This window comes from Pezoporus flaviventris, unplaced genomic scaffold (assembly GCF_033815535.1).
Source record: "Pezoporus flaviventris isolate CSIRO_AGI_PZ_B2104156 unplaced genomic scaffold, CSIRO_AGI_Pfla_v1 ptg000015l, whole genome shotgun sequence".
NCBI classification, from domain to species: domain Eukaryota; kingdom Metazoa; phylum Chordata; class Aves; order Psittaciformes; family Psittacidae; genus Pezoporus; species Pezoporus flaviventris.
The window spans coordinates 41724479-41741040 of record NW_026892563.1 but is presented as its reverse complement, the minus strand read 5'-3'; the positions used below and the strand labels follow the sequence as shown (position 1 = coordinate 41741040).

Genomic DNA, 16562 nt, shown 5'->3' with positions numbered 1-16562 from the left:
GCACAAATCAGTTTACAAAAGCAGTATTCCTTTTGGCTATTCTCCATCTCGTGTTACAGCAGAAGAGTAGAATAGAAAGGATTAGGGAAGACTTGTATGGTTTACTAGGGACAGGGGTGTGGGAAAGGACTGAATTCAGCACATTGTGCTCTAAGGAAGTACTTATTTTTGCAGGTATGTAATTTCAACAAAACTGATCATGAGACTGAGTAGCAAATTGTATGTCTCTTTTTTAATACCTGCACTTCATGCAAGACTCTTAAATGTGATAAATAAGGGCAGAAATCTTAAGATAGGTGTTCTCATGAGAATCAGAGTTTTGTGTTGAAAATGGGGTAGAGAAAAAATGCAGTTTAGGTGACTGAATGTAACAAATACAATGCTGAAAAAATAGAGTATTCTGTGAAGTTAATAGAAACAGTCTATTTCAGTTAATCATACATGATTGTTGTCTTTCTACTCCCATCTGCGTGGCTGTGATTGATGAAGGGGAGAAAAGTATAGTAAAGGAATGAGAAACCGATCTCTGGTGGCTGTGGTTATATAGTTCTTTTCTATCCCCTCTGGGTTGTGTCTTCATTCTCAGGTGGTTTCAGTCCCTTTTTCTTTTATATGAGGAGAGTTGGATCCTGTGGTCTCTTCCTTTCTTAGAGGCTCCTGTTTTTCTCTCCAGAATAATTAGGGTTGTAGGGAGATGGTGTAATTCCAGGTCTCATCCCAAACACAGAAAATCAGAGTCAGGAAGCTTTGAAGTTTGCGTGGTCATGTCTATAAGAAGGGAGAAATGTTGCTTTTGATTTCTTTTGTGTTCTGTCCCTATGAGCGAATTGCAGAACTTGGCTTTCCAATTTGGTCACAGAATCCCAAGGGTTGGAAGGGACCTCAAAAGATCATCTAGTCCAATCATCTAGTCGTAGGTAGTAAGCAAACTTTTAGGGAACTGAGGGTGCTGTGCTTCTCCACAGTTATTATTCAGTAACAAAAAGTAGACAATGGTGTATGAACGTCAGAGAGGTGCTAAATGGTTATATGGTCAATCACTTTCGAATAGGTAAAAAATTAACATTAAGTTGTCTTTTCCTCCCATTCCCTAGGCTTTTAAGTTCTTGTATAACCTCTTAATTCTCCAGGAAGGAATTTCTCTTTATAATTCTCAAAGGTGAATTGTACTGTTTTCTTCCCTCATGTCCTGTGAGTACTTGAACATCCATGTTCTAGGAAACTGAAAGGTCTATTTAAAGCTAAATTCAAATAACAGAAAAAAACCCCCTACAAAATAGTTGTCTCATAGCAAAAATTTAGCTTAGTCTCCAGAAAATAAGTTAAAGATTTTTAGTAATATTGTATAAAGATTGTCTCCTTTTGGTGTGTGTTCTTTAAATGACACTAACTGTTATGAAAGCTTTTTCAGTGTTTTTAATTAGACCCGATAGTCATTTTAAGTAATACATGAGGTCCTTCACTAACGTAGAAGTTCTAGATAAAAATCTAAATCTTTCTAGTGTTCTTCATGAAAAAAAATAACAGCTAAGACATATGCCAAAAAATCTGTTCCTTCTTTTTTGCTGCTCAGAAATTACATACATGAATGGGTTTTACTTTCATGATAAAAGGACATCCTGCTGCTAGGCAGTATATCAAGTCTTGTCGAACATCTCGACAATTGTGTTCAACTGTAACATAATAAAATACATTTTCTTAGGCAGAAGTTGGTTGTGACAACTGAAAGAGAAAGTTTTTGAAGAAAACCATGCAAAGCATAGTCTTTGTTTCACTAAATGGTGACAGAACCTGGTGTCTGACTTGATACATAGTTGACATTCCAGGACCACCAACAGCTGCAGTGATTTTTCATTAGCTTGTGGCTGCTCAACGTATTTGCAAACTAAGTTATCTATAGTGGGGTTCAAATACAGTTTCAGTGAGGTGTAAAAGACGTGGTGTTTGAGTTTTTTGTCCTTAAAATAATGAAGTCAGTTGCTACCCTTGCTATTGCAGAATCTGGGAAATGTAAGGATAGTAAGAATTCCAAAATGTAGGAAATTAAGCTAAAAATTATCAACATATGTTTAAGTATCTCCTAGAGTTAAAAGGGAATGAAAATATGTGAAGTTTAAATATTTTTGCTCTAAATTATGTGCTTTCAAAATGACAGTTGTGGCTCAAGCTTCCTATCCTGTGTTGAATATGGAGATGCTTTTCAACTCAAGCGCTTGGGATGTCATTGAATTGCCTAAGCATTCTAGTGGTTTGTAGGAAGCTTTTAAGAATTTGGTATTGCTACATGGTTTACCTTGACTTTCTGTTTTCATCCTTATAAATTCCTTTGTGAATATTGCCAGACAGACACATAACACAGCCATGTGGTCTTCGCTCACGAAAGGGTCCTGAAATACCTGGTAGGATAAATTGCAAGGTGGTCGCGTGTTGTGTACTCTACTTGTCAACACTAACACTGGACAGCTGGAAATACTTAAACTCAAGTTTTAATTTTATTTTGGCATGTAACATAACTGAAACAAATACCAGTTGAAGATTGGAACATTTAATGTTATTTCAGCTAGAAAGGGATCATTTCTCACAGAATCTGTGATTCTCTGAGAAGCTTCAAAATCTCTGCAGCAAAGAATAAGAGTACAGCAAAGATGCCTTCATTAGGCATCATATTCAGTAGAGGCAAATTATTTGATGTGGTGGGACATTCCTACCTTTTATTTCTATTCATATGTTCAACCCATCCCTTTAAAGGGATAAAAGATGGAGACATAAACATCCTTTATCTGTCACTGAGAAATGATTTTGTGGAAACTGCAGCTGTCTTGATCAGGATGTATTCCTAAGACAGACTGCTGACATGGTGACTGAGGCTGCATGTTAGAAACAAGGTTCTTTTGGAAAGCCAAAGTTTGGTTTTGTATCAAGGGAGGGACTGTGTGTTCTTCTGAGAAAATAGTGAACTAAAAATAGAACAAGTAAATAGATAAATCTCTCCACAACTCACTCTGTAGGTTTTATCCTTTAGAAATATGAACCAGAGACCTATGGAAAAAATATGCTTATGGAAGATCTTCACATATCATTATAGGAAATTATTCATTAAAGTAATACTTTCTAGCTGTTTTCTAATTTGGGTGGACCAAATGAGGTTGCAAACTTGTGTAAGAAGACACAAATACACAGACAAGAACCAACTGGTGCTTAATAGGCACCCATGTTATTCAAAGGTGTGCATATAACATGAAGAATAGAGAGGATCCCCTTTACATAGAGTTTACAGATAAAGCTGAATGAAATCTTATTTTGTCTACCAAAATAAACTAATAGGAAATTTTCTGCTTTACTCTCGTTAGCTTTGCCAGAAATTGATGTAGCAAGTAGTTTTGTTTTTTGTCTGATTGAAAATACGAGTAATGGGAGGTTGAGGGGTTGAAAGAGCATGTGAGTTATTTATAATCGTAGTTCATGTCTTGTCTTATTCAGATGTATCTGAAGAATGCAGCACTATGTATGCAGAAAAGAGGTTATGTCTGACAGGTTGCTCCGATGGTACTGTACTCAGCTATAGTGAGTGGAGTGTTTTCAATACCAGCTTATATACACTGTAGGATAACTTAAGAATTTGATGCTTCCTCCATTTGTGTGCTTAAAAATGGGATGAAGGAAGGAGCAGTGGGGAAGGGTAGCAGGTTGTTTTCTTAGTACACTTTAACAAGTACTATTGAGCCTGGGCTCCCCCATGAGACAGTGCTACTTCACAAGCTCTCAGTAAATAAGCAATTACGTGGGAAGCATGAGCAAACTGATTTGCTGGAAAACACTGGTGATTGTTTTCTTTTCCCTTTCTGTTTTCCTCTGGTTTTTCTTTGGAGTTTGCAGACTTTCTGCATAAGCTTGATACACATAGCATTTTTAATCTTTTTTTTATATATATATATTTTAAGTATTACAGACTTCTGGTTTTTACGTATTTATTTCTCTATGTATTTTGGACACTTTGTTAAAGATGTTTTCAACCTGTAATGGAAGGTACTCTGCAGAATTTGGTGCACTGCTCTGATTTAACCTTGAAAATGAGTGAAGTTGTAATGCATATAGCTGTAATAGATAAATAAACCAAGGAACTTGTATGCAAATAAACTGAGCTGCTATTTTACATTATTCAGCTTGCTCCACTTTCGATAAGTGGTTCTTCTGTTCATCTCTCGGGTTTCTTTTCCAGGACTTCTGGAGTCAGTTAAATGGCAGGATATGAGGCCATTGCTTTTGGCTTTCACATCAATGAATGTATCAACATGATCCCTTGCAAGCCAATAAATACGGGGTTTTACCTTTACTTACTCCATCATTCTGAAATCCGTTTTCCCCCATTTTATACTTTGTTCAGCTTGGAAATAAAATGAAGTTGTGAATCATGTTATTGGTGTGTAGTGGAAGCACTTGTTAGGGTGATGGTGAAAGGCAGGAAGGAATCTGAAGTATGCAAGTCTTCAGTTGTTCATCAGCAGTTTGGTAGCAGGTATTTCGGCTAGGTGTGCGCTGCAGAAATGGGCTTCATTTTGCCTGGTAGCATATTGCTTAGAGATGAATCAAGAGTAGTTTTCAAGGAGGCCATCAGTAATGTGCTTAAAGGAATATCGTTGTACTGCAGTAAAATTTTGAAGTGGCATTGCCTCAATTCATGTGGGTTTCTGTAGTGTAAGATAAAGGCATCCACACTGAAACAGCAAGCTCCTTATCACTATATCTTGTAGGCATGCTGGTAAAAATCAGTGATCTGTCACTTAACCTTCCTCTCATTATCTTTAGTCTTGCTTCTTTAGTTTTATGTCTTAGTTTGAATTAATGAGTTAGTGTTTGTAAAGCACTCCAGGAATGAAAAGCTTTATATAGCTGCTTTGTATAGTTATTATTTTTAATTGTTTCCATTTGGTATAGTTTCAATTAAAAGCACTAATTGACTAGTACTAATTCAATGAGAATTTTACCCTTCTCCTTTTTAAACAGTTAAGATGTTAAGAAAGAATCGGGGAGAAACAGGAAGACGGAATAGGTAGATGTTCTGGGTTTTACTTCATCCATATTAACCTCATTGACTGCTTGCTAATTGCAAGCTTGCTAAATGCCAATGCCCACATCAGAATGGACTCCGAGATCCGCTACTTTTAGTGGGGAAACTGCAGCTTGAAGAGCTATTTATACAGCTGCTGCTGTCACTGGTACTGAAATGCTTTTTCTCTCAGCAGTTTGGTCTAGAAATGACAATGGGAAACTTAATCATAGCCAGCTTCTGCATGCATGTAGCCAGGACTGCTGTTTTGCTGTGTTTCTGTGCTATTTGCTTAAAGCTCTGCCTTTTGGAGTGGTAAAGGCAAAAGATCTTTCTGCTGCTGAAGGTGAATTTCAGATATCCGAACTGAAGATTCGAAGCCTGGAAAGTAAAGGGAACAAGTAAAAGAGAACAAGTAAAAAGGGAACAAGTAAAAGAGGGTAAATATTTGTAACCTTGAGCATTTACATCAGATTTGTGACGTGATGTGCAATTTTGAAGGGGTTAACTGGTAAAAGCAATCAGTCATTTGACTCGTAATACTGCGTGCATTAAATCATAAAGTGAACAAGGTCAGCTCTCAAACTGGGGGCTGAGAGTATCTTCTACCAAGTGTTTCTCCCTGCCCTGACATTGTTCTGGCTTCTCAGCAGGCCAAAGTTGCAGGGGTGAGGTGCATGGGAAGCAGCAGGAGGGAAGTCTCCAATACCACCTGTATGGCATGAGGCTTGTTGGGTCAGAGTCAGTACAGGACTGCCATGGCTGCACAGAGCTGGTCACAAACAGCTGAGTATGATTAATAGGTGACCTCTAAATTCATAGAAATTTCTGAACTAGAAATGTGGAGCTTGCCAAAGGGTTTTTTAATCCATTAAGATACTTTTGGTCTATGTTTTACTGTGTTTCTAAATATCTCTGCCCACACAAACATTTACTGTAACATTATCTCTGCTATTTTGGAGATCCAGCAAGTTCCTCCAGGCCAGATAGTTGATGCAGCAATCTGTGGTGCAGCATTACCAAAGTACCCAGCACAGTGGCTTCAATGAGTAGTAGTGTAATGTTCCTGCTCCAGTTAATCTGATCATGCTATGTGATGGTAGGGGCGGAGGGTGCAAGTTCCAGAGGTGGTGTGCAGGCAGATTTTGAAGGGCACGCAGCAGGGTTGAGTGCTAAGAGCCTTAGTATCTTGAAAAGCATAGACTTTTTCTGCTCTCATGTTCCATTCAATTCTGAATACACTGGAAGTGTTGCATTACATAGGGATAAGATGCCCCTGGAAAGGTGGTCAGCGGCACTTTTCACCGCTGAGTTGTGGCATCTCTCAACACCTGCTGGGGTTTTACTAGTATGTCTCATTTAAAAAGTAAATTGCCTTCTGGAATGCTGTCCTTGCAGATCCTTGATGCAAGTCATTAAGTCTCTTATAGTCCATAACGCTTTCAGGGAAACAGTGGTCTTGTTCCAGAGTTCTGAGGAGAATGGCATTTCATATGTTACTGGTTGGCTTCAATTATGAATCTGTTTATTATAAACAGACTTCATGTGTGTGAATTCTTTTATTCATTTTTCTTTATATATTCCTTTTCTGAACATACTTTGTGTTCTCAAGATCTAGAATGAAAAAAAAAATCTGTATTATTATTTATGGCTTCTGTTTTGTACTTTTTCTGCCATATCCAGACAGCAGAAACATTATTCCATAAATAACTTTTTTGTTAGTTCATTGTGATACTGCTGTCTAGATTATGGTCAGTTGAATGGATTGAGTACACTCAGTAGTTTGAGCCCTACACAAGGTTGTGTTTTGAAATGTAAACCTGTTTCTTGGCATCTTGATCTTTCCCACTGTATGCAAAAAGGTCCATGTATAGGACCTGCAACTCCTTTTTCTTCTGGAACAGCCACAGTGTGCCTACAAAGCTTGAGCAGGGCTGTTCTGTTTTGCCTTCTGATCCCAAGGTCCTATTCTGGTTAATCCCCAAGTGAGTCAGTTGTTTCATATAGCTGAAGTTTGTCTTGCTTGGATTCCAAGGCTCATCCCCCAAATCTCACCAGATCCTGCCTAGTCTTGCTGGCCTGAAGAAAACATTCATATGAACTAGAATGGTTTCTAGAATAGAGTAATGTCGGATCTTCCGGAGCAGCTCATCATTGTTGGTGTCTGGTGTTCAGGGCTTCATGCAAGTAGCAGAAAAGGGAGCTGCTGTTTCGGATTTTGAATTTTGAGTCCATTAACAGCTTTCTGAATCATCCTGGCCACTTCATCCACAGAGCAGCTGTTCCACAGCTAAGACCTATTAACACTTGCTTTTGGCGAACACGGAATAATCTGCCACTTCCTTTCCCATATTCCCTTGTTTATATTTCCTTAGTTATCCTTTATTTACTTAAAAAAAAATCTGATTTTGTCCTTCCCTTTTAATTGCATTTACGTTTACAGGTTTGATGAGGGGTTTGCCATTGAATGTATTAGTCCGTGCTACATGCTGCTGTAGTATGCTGCCTATGTAGAAAACATGTCTTTCTCTAAGCCTCTGTGATTGCAGTTGCACAGAGCCAATCTAGTGCATGTTATATATTTTTATGCATTCTTTAAGCAACTTTGAATCAGCTTGATTTAAATGTAAGACCATAACTAGTTTAATTGCTGTTTTATTTTTCTATCTATGTCAACTCCTACTTGATAGGAAATACATGAATAACTGTGGAGTTTGTCTGCTTTTCTTGTTTCTCCCCTCCCTGTCCTCCCCCCCGCCCCCCCCCCTTTAAATAGGCACTTTTCATAAGCTGAGTATTATCTTTTTTCTTATTGGGCTTATTTGGGTCTGAGCATCTCTTTTCATATACAGATCTCAAAGGTGAAGGCAAAGAAAAATGAGTTGGAGTAATGAGTAATGGGGGAAAAATAATAGCTCAATACCTTTAATTTACAGTAATTCTGTGGTTCTTTTTAATATTGTTGAATCTTGCTGTTTTCAGTGTCACGTTTTAAATGCCAGCTGTGTTGTAAAATGTTCACTTTCTAAGCACGTTGAGAAGTTTTTTTTCCTGTGATTCTGTAATGTACTATAGCTGGTTTTGCTTAACTGTCACTACAGCAGCTAGATGTTTAAATCTGCATTGGCAGATGGCAGCCGGCAGCTGTGCATGCCAAGTGCAGGTCCTTCTCTATTGTTTCTTAGCTTAGACCTCTCTGATCTCATTTCTATAGAGATCATCTCACTGGAGATAGCATAAGGGAATTTGAAAAACTTTTAAAACTCTATTTTCATCATTCAGCTTGTTTCCATGGAAATGGGATCTAAAAGATTGTCGGTAGCGAACTATTGAAAGTGAGAATTCACTGGTAGATTTCATTAGATGACTCCCAGCTGAGCACTGCAGATATCGATGACCAAAGTGAGTAATAAACCATTTATAAAAATGACAAAATAGAAGAACGAATTAAAATATTAGGGAAAAAAAAACCCTCTGCCTTCTTTTTATCCTCATTGGATGTCATAAATATGGAAATGGTTGCTTAACTCTTCTTGTACGTGAGCTACGTGAACGCACTTGTAACATTCTCCAGACTTTTTTGTATAACAAGCGTAGTCCATCCTTTCTAATTGTTAGGGACCTGACCTGCTCCAAGTGGACATCTGTGGGCAGTGAGGGATGTATGTCAGAAAGTTGCATCACTGCAGTTCAGGTTCACTGATTTTTTCAAATGCCTGACTCCTTTTTTTTTTTCTTGTGTAAGAAGTGGAGAACTGCATTTCCAGAGTTACCTAGCTCACTGAGACCAAGAGAGTAAACCAGGTCCCTGTAGCATGAACCTTACCTATTTTGTTTCTTGATGTAAAAAAAGAAATGTTTCTTCTTTTGCCAGGGAGGTAAAAAGACTTATTACCATCGAGGACTTGCCTTTACAGATGTGTTTTCTTTGGAGGTAGTCAAATACAGAATAGCTGAAGTCAACAGATTTTGTTCACCTGTTTCCTATCCCATGTTCTTCTCGGGCACAACTTTTTCCTTCAGCTCTCTGTGTGGAAATCCAGTACTTATCCATATGTGTATTTCACTCAACAACTAAAGATTTATGTAGGGTATTTAACCAGGGGTCCCATTGTGTACTTAATATACAGATGTTTTGCAGGCTAAGTCTGCCACAAGCTTTTCTGATTCAGGAGTGAGCTAAGGTACACTAGTTAGGTATGTTAAGTGCAGAACCCTTCTTTTTTAGGGAATTATCCTTTGGGTAAAAGAATGAGAAAGGGAAGTGAACTTTCTAGCTTAGGATACATAAGCAGCAAAATTTGTAGAGGCAAATGGTGTCTTCTGTTTCTTCAGCCACTGAGTAACCAGTGTCCCTCCATTTGCCTTAAAAGAAGTGAAATATCAATAAAAAGAGTCTTGATCTGTGCTAAATGATAAAACCTCCATCCTAGAATATCCAAGTGCTGCTTGGTTTAGTGCCTGAATAACTGTTATCTAAAATTAAGAACCCACTATTAATTCATCAATCAGTTTGACAACTTGTGGGAAAAGCATCTTTCACTACATGTGAAGTTGTCGAGATACCAGCTCATTATGAAACAGACATTTTCAACTCCTTGATATAACTAACCCTGTTAATTGGAAAAGCTTCTTAAAGTGTGGCATACAAATAATATATTGTAATGAATTCTTCAAGCACAAATAGGGGCTTCTGCTAAACAGTGAGAATCTGCTTGGCTTCGCTTCTGTGCAAATGACACAGTGGAGATTGCCAGTGTGGGAACAGAGAGGCTCAGGTAACATGGTGGAGAAGAGCCTGCAGCGCAGGGCTTCACATGGGAACAGATGCACTATTCCTGGCCCTGGTGCAGTGTCAAATCTGGTGCAGTCAGAGTGACTGCTCTCTCCTGCCCATAGACAGCACCTGCAAGTGGAAGTCACAGGAGAGCTGTAGGGCTGATATGGGAGCATGCTTCTTTTAGGGTGCTGCCAGAGAGGGCTGGGAGATGACAAGAGTGAGTCCTTCCTGTGCTACATTCCCCCTCTAAATCCAGTGTTTGTGTATAGTTAGTACTAGACAAATCATGCCTAGTACATAATTCAGCACAATCTAACCTCAAAGAGGCTGGCCTTGGTTTAAAGGTAAGTCAAGATTCAGAATTTGTTGAAAAAACTGATGTCTTCAGGGAAGTTACGGCTGCTTCCATCAGACTGAAACTGGTCTACTCTGTTTACTTCTCTGTAGCATGGTATCACTAAGACATTGTCTTAACATGCAGTAGTGTGTTTTGGTATAACATAAAACATGTAAAACACAATCTCTCTTGTTGTAATGCTCATACAGCCTTTGGCAATACAACTAACTGAATTGTAGTAAATAGCTCTTGCCAATTTTGTGTATCTGTAGTGTTTGGTTTAAGAATAAGAATAACAAAGTGGGGAACACTGAAAACAGATTTTAGTGTTATACTAGTACAAGACAAATTAGGTAATTTGTTCTTTATAGTGTTCTCTGTATAGCTGTTTAATATTAGTGAAGTTCTAAGCTGAAACAGGTTGTAAAGTAGCTTGTAGAGTCATGAAAACAGATGAGATTTTATCTAACTGAAATCTCGGAATGGTTTGCAGCCTGATCTCATACTTCGTACTTGAATATGACAGGTAATCTAAAAATCTTCTCTCTACCAGTCTTCAAATTGCATGTTCTTCTGTGTGACATTTACTCCTCCTTTATGCCACATGTGAAAGTAAAATGTAACCCCTTATCCATGCTGCTGTTGATTACAATATTAAAAAAGAATTTTGAAGTCCTTTCTCCAAACATGTATTTGATGTTTTTTCTTTGTAACTCCAGGTGTAAGGATTAGCTTTGAGCTCCAGATGTAAGGATTAGCTTTGTGCTGCTGCTGCTTCCATTGTTATCAGTGGTTGTCCTTGTTTGAAAGCATTGCAGCGCATTGGAACACCAAGAGGCTTGCTTTGAAGGAAGTCTCAGCTTCTAGCTTTTGTGCATGTCAGGTATTCTGGGGGGAGCTACCACATTCTTGTGCCAGCATCATCAAGAAGATGAGGTGCTTCTGTTAATCTGTTTGCAAAGTGGAGAATAGTTGTGCACAACTGAAATGCTTACACATACTTTTATTTAATTAGGGGCTATAACATGAAATGAGTGTGAATTTGATAATTTGGTTGGAGTTTTTGTTGTCTGTGCAGAATTTAACTGTTGCATCATATTTCCTGGCTGGTTTTATCAGAGGGAAAAAGCAATGCTTACGCAAAATTAAAAGCAGATTGCATTTCATCCAAGAAGAATGTGTCCTTGTCAGAGACTGTCACAGATTGAGTTCTGGTAGACTTTTCACTAAATCATATTGTCATTTGGGGGAGGTGGAACTCGCCTCATTTGCACTCGGTATCCAGCGCATTAGGAGCACATGCCAATAAATTCGCAGCTGCTTTTGAAGCATACTTTATACAGCATGTCTTAGTGTGATGGCTACATTGAAATGGTACATGTTAACCTCTTTTGAAACTATTTTATGTGCATGATAATTAGGTTGCTACTTGTGTTAAGCGATTTTGCAAATGCCTTCTGAATGTTTTTCTTGCCCAGTGCATGAATTCTTTATAAACTGGGACTTGTCAGTAGGCTATCTGGGAGCTCAGTGGAAAGGCACAGGCATGGAATAGAATCATAGAATAGTTAGGGTTGGAAAGGACCTTAAGGTCATCTGGTTCTAACACCCCTGCCATGGCCAGGGACACCTCACACTAAACCATGTCATGCAAGGCTCTGTCCAACCTGGCCTTGAACACCACCAGGAATGGAGCATTTACAGCTTCCCTGGGCAACCCATTCCGGTGCCTCACCACCCTTACAGTAAAGAACTTCCTCCTTATATCCAATTTAAACTTCCCCTGTTTAAGTTTTAACCCATTACTCCTTGTCCTATCACTACAGTCCCTAATGAAGAGGCCCTCCCCAGCATCCTTACATGAAGCATGCAAAATCTCCTTTCAGTGAACCGCTGTCCATGTTTGATCAGTCCATCTTGGTTTATTCTTTAAACAAGTTAGTGAAGTGCTGAGCCTTTACTTTCCTACAAAACTGATAGCTTTATGTTATTAACTGTGTGGGTAGCAGCTAACTTCAGGGATTTCATTCTGAGGTTCAAATCAAGATATTGGTTCAAATTGAGAGTGCCATGGTAAGGGGAGGATATGTTGGATATAACTCCCCCCCCGTAATAGTTTTAAAAGGCAGTGATATGTTGAGGCTTTTTTGCTTCAAGCTACTTTACTCTGGTTCGGAAGACTGCTCTGTATTTTAAAAACTACATTGTCATCCCACCTGCTACTCTCTTATCCTGGGTTTGGTGTGGTGGACTTTTTGGTTGGTTGGTTTTGGTTTGGTTTTGTGGGTTTGGGTTTTTTTTGGTTGGTTTGTGTTGGTGTTTTTTTGAGAGCTTTCTGGAGCATATGGCACATCCTCCTTTTAATGTAGCTTGACACAAATGCAGAAAACCTTTTGTGCTTCTCTTTCTGTTGGTTGGGGGTTTTGTTTGTATGTGTTTTTCTTTGGCTTTATGTAGGTGGTTTGTTGGCTTTGTTTCTCTCTCCATCTCTTCCCACCACCTCCATTGTGGCTATATTAGTCTATAACGTGAAATTTGTGTAATAATGCTTAAACTTATAGTACATGTTTTGTATGTGGTGAAAATGGTGGTATGCCCTTGGCTCATGTAACACATGTAGTAGAGAAACTGGGGATCGGTGACTGAGAGACTTATCTGCTTTGTTTTTAAAGAGCCTCTTCTGATGCAGTTTTAAGGCTTGGAGCTGTGGATTTTAATTAGTTTTATTTAAAATACATTTTTGATCATTTAATCCTTCAGGGCTGTGGAATTTTGACTCAATTCAAGCTGTTGGGGGTTCATGCTTGCCAAAAGGGAAGAGGCCTAGCCATCTAGAGCATGAAAGTCCCCTTTTCCTTTCCGTAAAGCCAAGTTCTACTTGGGGTGTTCTAATGCTTACTGCAGGGTAGGATTTAATTATAATTCAAACGAATTTGGGGAGAATGGCATGAGAAGCCTTGTGCTATTTAGTCCATGATCAGTTTTGACCAAATCGGAATGCTGAAGCAGCAGCTCTGCCCTTTCTGAATACGTTCAGAGGTGAGAAGCCCTTGACTACATAAGAACCTCATAAAAGTCAGCAGACTGTTTGCCAAGTATTTGCCATTGTCTGGCTATCATATAAGAAGTATGTTTTGTAATTCCTAGGATAAGACCTTCAGATGATGATAATGTTCCTGTTGTGATAGGAAGAATCCCTATTTTTTTGGCACACTTCCCAGGTGCATGCTGCAGTGACCAGGAATCCCAGTCCTTCAGTTGCATCTGGCAGGACTTTGAATTCCTTTTTCCATGTGAATTCCAGAGATGATTTAAAATCACAAATTTCCTTCACATCTGAACTGTAAGAAAGAGAATTTATAAAGGCATCAACCATGATATGGTAGCTGTGCCTGATTTTTTTTTTTTTTTTTTTTTTTCTTTTTAGTGTAATGCAGACATTATGGAGGCAGAAATGTAGCATCTCTGTATATACAGTTAAATGCTTCTGAGCAGTTGTGTAAAGCAGGACAACCTACACCAAACACCTCAGACCCACCAAATCAGAGTGGCTATATCCCAGCTGTCAATTGCTGCAGGTGCCTGAGCTGTGGGAATTGCCTGGGGGACACTCAGAGCCAGCCCATCAGCATACCAAACAGGACTGTTCCAGCAAATTCTTTCTGCACAGATGATCGAATGACATGCCCAGGAATGTTCTCAGGTTTACTGAATTCGTTACTAGAAACCTGGCCAGTATTGCCCTCATCTTTGGGCCGTTTGGAAATACTGTTTTTCTTAATAGAAATTTATCACAGTTTCTGAATTAAAACTTGTTCCAGTCTGTGGTTGGTATCTGCTTTTAACTACTGTCTTTCCACTAAAATAATTAGTCCCTAGGTTCATATACATGGAGCGTGTGTGTATATGTGGGTTCTGTGTATATGCATAATACGTATTTTTCTTGGTTTTAAAACATTTTTCTTCTTTTCAGTGGGATGCCATAACTGAAATGGATGAACACAATCGTCCCATTCATACTTACCAGGTATGTAATGTGATGGAACCAAACCAGAACAACTGGCTTCAAACAAACTGGATCTCCCGTGACGCTGCACAGAAAATTTACGTGGAAATGAAATTTACCCTGAGGGACTGTAACAGTATTCCATGGGTACTGGGAACCTGCAAGGAAACTTTCAATCTCTACTACATGGAGTCAGATGAGTCTCATGGAGTAAAATTCAAACCAAACCAATACACTAAAATTGATACTATTGCAGCTGATGAGAGCTTTACCCAGATGGACTTGGGTGACCGCATTCTTAAACTCAACACAGAAGTTCGTGAGGTTGGGCCAATAAACAAGAAAGGATTTTATCTTGCTTTTCAGGACATCGGAGCATGCATTGCTTTGGTCTCAGTCCGTGTTTATTACAAAAAGTGCCCTTTCACAGTCCGAAATTTGGCTATGTTTCCTGATACCATTCCAAGGGTTGATTCTTCCTCTTTGGTGGAAGTACGGGGCTCCTGTGTCAAGAGCGCTGAGGAACGTGATACTCCAAAATTGTATTGCGGAGCAGATGGGGATTGGCTTGTGCCTCTAGGCCGATGCATCTGCAGTGTAGGATATGAAGAAGTGGATGGCTCCTGCCATGGTAAGAAAACATTGCTTGCTTTTGTGATTGGTTTGTTAAGGTTTTCTGGTTGGTTGTTTTTGGTTTTGTGGTTTTTTTTATTCTTAAAGAAAGGAAAATAATGTTATGATGTTATATACACAGTGAAGAGCTCATGTAGTAGAAATATGGCATCATATTTTCAAGGAATGCCTCTTGTGGAGAAATGAGCAAGGTTATTTGAAAGCAATATACTGTGGATTTCTAAGAAAAGAGTTACTCAAGATGACTTTCGTGTTGTCTAACTGTAGGTGCACATATCTGTATATCGGATAGTCACCTTGGCTCCTGTACTACTGGGAGATAAGTGCATGCTTTGGAGGAAGATTTCTCTCCTGTATTTTAGATATCTGTCACAGGATGAGATGAGCAGCGACTGACAAAAAAGTTCTTCTTTTCCCTCTGTATGCCTAAACAGAGAATCTAGTCACAGTACCATAGGATTGTTTAGGTTGGATAAGACCTTTAAAATCATAGTCCAACCATCAGTGTAGCACTGCCAAGTCCACCACCAAACCGTGTACCTAAGTAACACAACAGCACATCTTTTAAATACCTCCAGGGACAGAGGTTCAGCCGCTTCCCTGGGCCGCCCATTCCAATGCTTAACAGCCCTTTTGGTGGAAAAAGAAATTCCTAATATCCAATCTGAACCTCCCCTGGGACAATCTGAGGCCATTTTCTCTTTGTCCTATTGCTTGTTCCCTGGGAGAAGAGGTCAACACCCCTCCTCCTTTCAGAGAGCAATAAGAAAGATAGAAAGCGATAAGATCTCCCCTAACTACAAAGGGAAACATGTTTTCTTTCCTTATCAGCCCCTCACTTTCATAGGTAGGAGAGTAAACACATGCAGGAGCAAAAATGTGTGTCTTCTGTGCAATCCAAGTGCTGTTGTGCCTCTACCACTTTTGAAAGTGTGATTGCATTTGTCAGACTTTGTGATAACTGGATTTCATGCGCAAATGGAAAAATTCAGATTACTTTTGTGCAGTTTAGAGCATGAATACATTGCTAAAACTGTGAATGTTGTGTATACTTGAGTAAAGCCCAGGACTCTGAGCTTTTATAGGTTCAATTTAAGAGTACTATCCATGGAGAATGTGCACATTGAGACTTATTTTCCACCTGCCAGGACTGCTGGATAGGTGACAACCATAAAAAGCATGTATCTTTTCACACCACACAGTTTCTTAGGAGTTAGTTGTTTTGTTAGCTAAATTGCTGCTAAAGGATAAGTGCACTTTGTATGTTCTCTTTTACTGTACATAATAGTTTCACAGTGACTTGAGAATAAGGTGCTTTTTCTGTAGCAGTGGTTGTGGAGAAAGCCTCAATAACCACCGAGGTTCAACATTCGCTTTGTAGCAAGAAGGAAGTGAAAGAGTCCATGTTCATACATCTCACAAGTGTCATTGTTGTTGCCCAAATATTTTGCTCTACAGCTCCTAAGATTTGATGGTGCAAGCTGCACGGCAACCTTGGGTAATATAGAGCATAAAAAGCACACTATGTGTTGTAATCAAAAAATGGAATTCACTTTATCTGATCTTGCTGGCATTGATTATCAAAGTGTACTCATTGCAAAGATAGAATTTTGATGTTTTCATTACTGGAAGCAAGTATAATTTTCTACATAAGGTCAAAAGATGTCTCTCTTAATGGACAAGGATTTTCTTCAAGACATTAACACTCAGTGAATTTCAGTCCATTACATGAGTCATACTGTAGAACTCTACATCAGCA

The 16562-nt window shown here is 39.0% G+C and overlaps 1 protein-coding gene across 8 annotated transcripts in view; it reads left to right on the top strand.

Annotated features, from left to right (window-relative positions):
• EPHA6 (EPH receptor A6) overlaps positions 1 to 16562 on the top strand; it is a 467959-nt gene that overhangs the window by 104037 nt on the left and 347360 nt on the right. For 7 of the 8 annotated variants that reach the window (XM_061454323.1, XM_061454327.1, XM_061454328.1 and 4 more), the window contains one exon: positions 14138 to 14801. In XM_061454323.1, coding sequence (XP_061310307.1) covers positions 14138 to 14801 — 664 coding nt within the window. The remainder of the gene's footprint in view (positions 1 to 14137; positions 14802 to 16562) is intronic. The other variant, XM_061454326.1, reaches the window with a different exon arrangement.